The sequence below is a fragment of the Hippocampus zosterae genome, chromosome 2 (assembly GCF_025434085.1).
Source record: "Hippocampus zosterae strain Florida chromosome 2, ASM2543408v3, whole genome shotgun sequence".
In the NCBI taxonomy this organism is placed as follows: domain Eukaryota; kingdom Metazoa; phylum Chordata; class Actinopteri; order Syngnathiformes; family Syngnathidae; genus Hippocampus; species Hippocampus zosterae.
The window spans coordinates 3,580,623-3,589,603 of record NC_067452.1 but is presented as its reverse complement, the minus strand read 5'-3'; the positions used below and the strand labels follow the sequence as shown (position 1 = coordinate 3,589,603).

The window sequence follows — 8,981 nt, the reverse complement described above, 5'->3', positions numbered from 1 at the left end:
GTCTGGAGCTACTGTTTTTCCCCTAACAATAGAAGGTATGAATGTCTGCCGTGAGGAACTTCACTCAGCTATACTTTGTAAAAGCCTCCATCAGCAGTGACTTGATTGACGATAAGTCCTTCCCTGGTGCCTGGTCTTTGAGAATCTCCTACCACAATATATTTATCTACATAAATCATAGTGTAGCATTTTCAAACCATGGTTACAGTTACACCAAGCTCCCCATTTTAAATGCGATAAATCTCATGGCACACATCCAAACAAATGTCACAAAGAAAGGTTGAATTCTGAAATAAGGAACTCGGCTCAACTTGGTCTGTGTGAAATCTGGTCCTGTTTAATTAAACAAAAAGATAAGATACTCTCACCAATCCATGAGATTCTGTTGTGTGAAAGAAAACGTGTGTATACTCAAGGTTTACTGTGCCCTTCTAATTGAAGAGCATATAATTGTTCTGCCTGTCACTATAAGATAAGAAATCCTTTATTTGTCCCACACTGGGGAAATTTACAGTCTACAGCAGCAAGATTGTGGGTAGAAGTATTTTGCATTCACAAAATAAATGTTACAGTTTCAATTTACACCGTTCAATTAAGTGCAATCTAAATATAGATATAGATAAGGTGGCTGTGCTATTTACAATTGTTTTCCACATCATTTTATTTTTTATTCAGCAGCCTGACAGCAGTCGGTAGGAATGAGCGGCAGTATCTCTCCTTCTTGCAGCGCGAGTGTGACAGTCTCTGGCTGAAGGAGCTACCGAGTGCTGTCAGGGCAGGCTGGACGGGGTGGGAGGGACTGTCCCATCATAGCTTTTAGCTTAGCTAGCATCCTCCTGTTGCCCACCTCCTACAGAGGACAGAACTGGCCCTCACACACAACGTCACACGGGATAGACAAAGATAAGTGTATTTGTAATTTATATCCATCCCTTCTTTACCTTATCTTAAGTCAACAGTCTCAAACTTGGGCCTTAAACTGGACAGTGATTTCAAACCGACCGGCAAATTGGTGCCATTGTTAAATCCAGCTTCTTTCACCTTAAGACAGCTGGCCAAAATAAAACCTCTCCTCTCACATGAACACTTTGAGACAGTAATTCATGCCTTTGTCACATCCCGGCTCCATTCCTGCAATGCCCTTTACTTTGGAATCAGCCAGTCCTCCATTAAGCGCCTTCAGCTGGTCCAGAATGCCACTGCTCGCCTCTTGACTGGTACTCGTAAGAGGGATCACATAACTCCGACTCTGGCATCCCTTCACTGGCTCCCCATACATTTTAGAGTTATTTTTCAAGATCCTCTTATTTGTCAAGTCAAGTCAACAGTATTTATAGAGCACTTTCAAACAGCCATCGCTGCATACAAAGTGCTGTACATGGAGCAATTTAAAACATGCACAATAAACAGTAAGAGAAATTGGTAATAAAGGCGGTAGAAAGCACCCAACAGTAAAACCAAGAACAAATCTAAGTCATGCTGAGTCGAATGCCAAAGAATACAAGTGAGTTTTGAGGAGGGTTTTGAAGATGGGCAGCGAGGAGGCTTGCCGAATGTTCAGTGGGAGGTCATTCCAGAGAGAGGGACCAGCAACAGGAAAGGCTTGATCCCCTCTGAGCCTCAGTTTAGTTCTTGGTGTCACGTCCCGTGTTTGCCAGCAGGGGGCAGGCCCTGTTGCCACCTACACACCTGTCACCCATTGGGGACTAATTACACAGGCTTTATTTGTGCGCTCTGGCAGTTGACTTACTGCCGGAGTATTCTATGCTGTCCCATTACTCTCGCCGAGTCCATCTCGTGTGAATCCTTATATCAAAGTCGATCGACTGTTATTACGTGCAGTCTATCCGCTCGCGTGAAAGTTCTATAGTTGTCTAATCATTCTCCTTGCTAATTTTCGCAAGCGTTTTCTGTTACCTCCCTATTTCCTTCCTGGTCCTTATCTTGACCAGCGTTTTCTGTTGTTCGCCCAGAAGGGTATTTTGTGTTTATTAAATCTCGTTTTTGTCTGCCAAACATCTTTTCTGTGTCTGCTATTTCGGGATCCACTTCCTCATTTTGTTGTGCACGAAGCAATCTTTCTATCGCTTCGGGCACAACGTGACACTTGGTACTTCTAATAATGTCTGGTCCACAGACCTGAGGCGCCGGGCAGGTGTGTAGGGGCGGTTGAGCTCAGAGAGGTAAGGTGACGCGAGATTAATCAGAGATTTGAAAACAAATTGGAACAAGTGGAAGAGTGGGAACCCTGGGGTACTATGATTTCCTCCCACATTCCAAAAACATGCATGGCAGGCTGATTGAACATTCCAAATTGTCCCTAGGTGTGAATGCGGGCGTGGATGGTTGTTCGTCTCTGTGTCCCTGCGATTGGCTGGCATCCGCCTACTGCCCGAAGACAGCTTGGATAGGCTCCAGCATGCCCCGTGACCCTAGTGAGGATGAAGCGGTTTGGAAAATGAATGAATGAATAAATAATAATAATGATGAAAAAGTATGATGGAGGCATGACATTCATTTATCTTTTGAATTGGTCTGTTTAGATTTTTTATTTTTATTTTTTGCTTTTCCATGTGTTTGGGTTTTGGTTTCAAGTGCAGCACATGTTCACAGAGTGCACATTTTATGTTATTATTTTTAGAGGGTCATAGGAAATCATATGGTATTCTTGCAGACGGCTGCAATTGCCAACTCTGACCAGCAGAGGCTATCGTAGAGTGCTCGCCCTGCATGGCCAAATGGGGCTCTCGCATTTCAGAGCGAAAAAGAGTGACACAACATGGCATCAGCTCTGAGCAAACGTTGTCAACACATTTTTCCATCCCAATCAGTGTTTTTGTCAGTGTTGGTTGTCTGGTCTCTCTGTAACGGAGTGATATATTGCGTTTATTAAATTATGACGGAAGTGACGCAACAGCGCACGGTATGGCACCAGCTTCCCGCCGTAGTTCAGGCAGAGCTACCAAGGAAGTCACAGGGTAAGTCAGGTTTCATTGACTGTCCGGATTCATTTCTAGTTTAATTGCTATATTTCACTTTGTTTTCCCTTTTTCTACGGCGCTGTGTATTTAATTAGTTCCCGGATTTGTTCCGAGTCCACATTGCTTTTTGTGTCGTCATTTCATTTAAGTTGTGTTGAATGAAAGTTTTTATCCATTGAGTTAACAGGTGGGTTTTTTTTGTTGCGCAGTTATTTTCTAGACTGAAAAGCCCCGTAACTTCACCTATCTTGCCATACTGTGTTGCAGGTAATGCTTCTTTCCTTTTGATTGTACTGTATATAGTTTTTCGTGTTGTTTTTCATTTGACTATTAGTGTGGCTGGCGTTTACCCGCGCGGTTCGTCGCGGCCGTCATTACTGTGTATTGTGCAGCCGTTCTGCTGCGTGTGATGCGTTCAGCGGCATCACGTAGATACCAGTGAAAGTGTGTTTTTTTTCTTTTTCTTTGTAAATAGTTAATATACGATCACCTATGTTGTATATTTTGATTTGTTGTGCATTTAGCTTCTTGTGGATGATGTTCAGTTCAGGGAAGTCACAGGTTATTTTCTAGACTGAAAAGCCCCGTGACTTCACCTATCTTGCCATACTGTGTTGCAGACAATAAAAAAAGGGAAAAGCCACATCCTAGTGTCTGGTATTCTTGAAGCGGCAGCGACGTGGAGCTCGAGACCATCATAGTTGTGACCCCCGTCACATTGGTGCCGTGACCCGTCGATCACAAGTTGACTCTCCACTTCGGACCGGGACCACGACGCTGTGGCGCTTCTTCATATCACTAGGTGGACAGTGTGTGCTCATGTTCTGCAATTAGTGTGTTCTCGTCTCAACTGCTGTTTTACAATTGGTGTACTTTACTGCAATTTTATTTTCTCTTACTCTGTTTTTTTGTGAAGTCTCAAGATGAGCTCCTTGCAAGGAACATTTAGCACGCCTTTGAATAAGTGTGTTGGTAGAGGTAGAGGGATCCCGACCGCGTTGCAGTTTAGTAGCCCTGTGCAGAGTGGTGTAGCTCGTGCAGGGGGGAATGGGCGGGTTCTAGCTGAGGCCACTTCAGTTAGTGGGGACAGAGTTCCTTCCCAGACCCAGTGCAGTGTTCCTACGACAAGCGCACAGGCTACTGATTTCGCGACGACAGATCCCTTTCCCCCGTCACCTGACATAGTTGGTCAGATGAGTGACATAATAAGACATGTTGGCCAGCAGCTGGCAGATAGCATTGTTGCACAACTCAGTCCTACATATAACATCGCCACGCATAACAACTCAGTCTTACATAACACGGCCGTTGACACATCCGCACGAAGCCTTGACTCATCACAAGTTCTGCTCGTACCGCACAGGAAAGTTCCGGAACCTCCAGCTTTCAAGGGGGATGACACCGATACAGTTAATGTGCATGAGTGGGAAGACCTAATGAGGAATTACATGAGGAGAGCAAATGTAGCCCCTGAGCATCGGGCAGAGGAAATCCTCATGAACCTCAGGGGTAGAGCTAAAGATGTTGTTAAAGTTAGCACAAGAAACGGTGCAGTTGATGTTTCCCAGAACCCAGATGCCATCTATGGCCTTCTTCGTAAACATTTCGCGACTGTCCCATGTTCACCTCTCCCTCTAGTGGATTTTTACACTACGCTCCCTGAGAATGATGAGGACGCATATGACTATTGGTTGAGGATTAACAATGCAGCTGAGATTGCCGCTGACCGTCTCAGAGAACAGGGCAGAGATTTGGACTGTTCTTCTATTGATGTAACACGGATGTTTATCAAGAATTGCCCATCCAAGGATCTTTCCATGACATTCAGGTCGAAAACAATAGACAAGTGGTCGGCAGTTGAGGTCCAGGCTATACTGGATGAGTACCAGACAGAGTGTAATTTCCATGCTGGAGAGAGTTTTGCTGCAGGGAGCTAATCCTTCCTCTACTTCTGCCGCTGGTAGACGTAGGCCAAGGCTCCCTATGGTTGAAGGTTTGAATAATCTCCCATGTGCTGTCTGCGCTAACCCCGACCATTCTGCGCTCGTTCACTGCCGTGAAAAGAGACTTTGCTTTTTGTGCTACTCACCCGATCATTCCAGAGGCAACTGCCCCACGCAGGCACGACCCTCGCACTCGCCACTGTCGGGAAACTAATGTGTCCACATCTAAGGTAAGGGTGTGGAAAATAATCGATATTAATCGATACATCGATGCGCACGTCCGCGATCCGAGTGCATCGGCTCATTCACTGGGTACGACGCGATTGATGGGTGAAATCGCGATTCATCACGATGCATTGATGGGTATCGGAAAATTGCGATTCATCACGATGCATTGATGGGTATCGGTAAAATCCGATTCAATCGCCGTTTTATTCATGTTAAACGTCACATATCTGCCCTTTCCTAGGCGCAATGAATGCACCATCATTGCTTTGCGTTTTGTGTTGAATACGGACGGTAGCCGTGCGTCACATACAGTCCAGTACACAACGAGCGAAACATTATGGAAGTTAGCGCACGCAGCAGCAAGGAAACTACTATATTTAATGCAGCCGCAACATTCAAATCTTATGTTTGGAAATACTACGGCTTCGAAAAGAAAGACGGAAAGCTTGATAAAACCTCCGTAATTTGCAAGGAATGTCGCACTAAGAAGCCATACAACGGCAGCACCACAAATATGCAGACCCACTTAAACCGATGGCACCAGATCACCGACAAGTTTCCCTCCCGCTTCCCCGCCCAGTTCCTCGTCGGACACCGGAGAAACTCTTGGTAAACCAGGTCAGGATCAGAAAAAAATCGCCTCTTATTTTGGGAGTCCCCTTGCAACTCACTGTGACCGCGCAATGGCTATAACTAAGGCCACTGCTCATTTCATATGCAAAGACCTCCAGCCTTGGCGTGGTGGACAACGAGGGTTTCAGACAGCTCGTGCACGTTTTGGAACCCAGGTATAAAATACCAGACAGGTCTGTGTTCACTTACAAACATATTCCCGATGTGTACAACAAAGTGAGAAGTGAGATTACTGTGTCGCTGAACAGTGCGCAAAGAGTTGCACTTACAGTGGATGGGTGGACATCTTGCACTATAGATTCATATACATATATATATTATTATTATATTTCATATAAGACACTCAGTGAGAATAGTCTGTTTACAGCTGTGAGTCTCAGGTGCCAAATTGTTTACATTTTCTTTGCACAAAAACCAATTGTGAAAGGGCTTAAATAAGTTGTTTTACAAGTTCTACTCTTTATAAGGAATAAAGTGTGTATCCTTTTTGTAATACCATACTGAATTCCATCTTTTTAAAAGCTTTTTTTCTTTGCTTATTTGCATCATGTTTAATTGCACAATATCGCAACAAATTGCATTGTATCGTATCGGATCGCATTGATTTGAACTTAATGTGTATCGAATCGTATCGCATCGTGACGACGGTGAAACGTATCGCATCGTATCGCCAGAAAATTCCATGTCTCGTTTAAGTATCGCATCGCTGGCAGTGGATCGTGAGGTGTATCGAATCGTCCTCAGTGCTGAGATTCACATCCCTAATCTAAGGGAGTGCGATGTGGATGAAGTTAGCAACCCTCCCAATAGTTTGACAGACGATTTCGAATCAGTATTGGAGTCACTCACTTCCAGTGCCCCCACAGAGAAGACGTTTGTCTTTCAAGGCACTCACAAGGTTCTGAAGTCGGATAGTTTGTTTTACACCACTGCCACAATAGCTGGTGTTTCCCTGGCTGCGATGATTGACAGCGGCTCCACTGGATGCACATTGAGTGAGTCGGCTATGGCACGATTGTTGGTGTGCGCTCCGGACATGAAACGTTACCCTGCAGACGACGTTGTCATTGTTGGATGTGGAGGTCATCGGGTGACGCCTTCGGCTATATGCGATGTGGAAATGGTGGTGTATGATTGCAAGTTAGCTGTGCCTATGTTTGTGGTGCCTGGACAGACCGATGATGTAATTCTGGGCAGTAATGCCATTAAGAAAATTCTCCATCTGATGAGGAAGACTGAAGGGTACTGGCGGCTCATGTCAGAGCCCGGCAGCATCGTTGACGATGACTCACCACTTTTTCTCACTCCTTTCTAACACAGAGAGATGGAGGGGTGTAACTGTACCTGACAAAGTTGGCACACTGAAGTTACGGCAGTGTGTGATGTTACGACCAAGGAGTGAACATCTTGTTTGGGCTAAGCTCCCCGCCTCTGCACTGATGTCGGTTGGCAGCACAGTCATAGTTGAGCCAACTCAATCAAGGTGCAGATCCAGGAAGATTCTGGTTGGCAGGGTTATTGCACCGATGTGGGGCGATGGATGGCTCCCAGTGAGAGTCATCAACCCCTCTAGTGAACAAGTGGTATTGAAGAGAAACGCGAAGTTAGCAGATGTGTTTCCTTGCATTGCTGCTGAAGACTTATCTGAGCCTGACAACGTCCAAATTTTCTCCCAATCTGTTATGCATACCGCGAGGCCAAGGTCCAAAGAAGACATTAAGATTGCATTGGACAAGCTTGGGCTACACGATCTGGACCTGGATGCGTGTGCGGTGTCTGACATGTGGAGGGACAGACTTTTCCAAATCATTGAGAGGTATGAATCAGTCTTTTCACGGGACAAGATGGACTGTGGGGAGGCCTCTGACTTTGTGCACAAGATACACCTGGTGGATGAGAGGCCATTCCGCCTGCCTTACCGGAGAGTGCCACCGAGTCAATATGAGAAGCTGAGGACGACTCTCAATGAGATGGAAGAAAAGGGCATCATTCGGAAATCCACTAGCGAGTATGCGTCTCCTTTGGTTCTAGTGTGGAAGAAGAATGGGGATTTGCGCATCTGCACGGATTTCAGGTGGCTTAATGCGAGGACACAGCGGGATGCCCACCCACTACCCCATCAGGCTGATGCTCTTGCCGCACTTGGGGGGAAATGTCTTCTTCTCCACCATGGATCTCACCTCAGGATTCTATAACGTGCCCCTGTTTGAGGATCACAAGAAGTACACTGCTTTTTCGTCTCCTTTTGGCCTGCACGAATATAACCGGATGTCACAGGGTTGATCGAACAGCCCGGCTACATTCATGCGGATGATGCTTTCCATTTTTGGTGACAAGAACTTCACGAGCCTTTTGTGCTATCTTGACGATCTCATGGTCTTTGGTCCGACAGAGCAGATTGAGCTTGAGCGATTGGAAATGGTCTTCTCCCGTTTGAGGAACCATAATCTCAGGCTAGCGCCGAAGAAGTGTCGCTTTCTTCGGAGATCTGTGAAGTTCCTCGGCCATGTCATCTCCGAGTCCGGGGTACAGACGGACCCCGGAAAGGTGGAAGCTATAAACAGGGTGCAGGTGTCTGACCTGATGGATAGTGATGGCCTCACTCCCTCGCAGAAGAAGATTAGGTCTTTCTTAGGGATGGTGCTGTATTATCAGCACTTCATTGAGGACTGCTCCGTCAAGGCCAAACCCCTGTTTAAGCTCCTTTCGGGTAAGAAGACTAGTGGTAAAGCCAGACGAAGGGCGAAACCTGCATTGGATGCTTCAAGTCATGTGAAGTTGAAACCGGAAGACTGGACCACTGAGTGTCAAAGTGCCTTTGAGATTTTGAAGCACGACCTGTCACACAGTGTAACGTTGGCCCATCCCGACTTCGGGAAACCTTTCATCCTTGCTGTCGATGCATCGTTTGACGGCATCGGGGCCGTCCTTTCCCAGCTTCTACCTGGTGACAAGGTTGCGAGACCAGTGGCTTTTGCGAGTAAAACGTTGTCGCGAGCCCAGTTGAACTATCCTGCTCACAGGCTTGAATTCCTTGCTTTGAAGTGGGCTATTTGTGACAAGTTTTCCCACTGGCTGAAAGGCAGACACTTTACTGCCTGGTCTGACAACAACCCCTTGACCTATATTCTGACCAAGCCCAAGCTAGATGCCTGCGAACAAAGATGGGTGTCGAAGCTGGCGGCTTATGACTTTG

The 8,981-nt window shown here is 46.1% G+C and overlaps 1 protein-coding gene across 1 annotated transcript; it reads left to right on the top strand.

Annotated features, from left to right (window-relative positions):
• Positions 1-4,878: 4,878 nt before the first annotated feature.
• Positions 4,879-8,130, top strand: LOC127596402 (uncharacterized). The gene is made up of 2 exons (XM_052058914.1): positions 4,879-5,154; positions 6,557-8,130. The coding sequence occupies exon 2, from the start codon at positions 7,069-7,071 to the stop codon at positions 7,978-7,980; it is 912 nt and encodes a 303-aa protein (XP_051914874.1). The 5' UTR covers positions 4,879-5,154; positions 6,557-7,068; the 3' UTR covers positions 7,981-8,130.
• Positions 8,131-8,981: the final 851 nt, after the last annotated feature.

Bases quoted from the DNA above. Each gene is read 5' to 3' on its own strand.
- LOC127596402 (XM_052058914.1), top strand. From the start codon at position 7,069: ATGACTCACCACTTTTTCTCACTCCTTTCTAACACAGAGAGATGGAGG.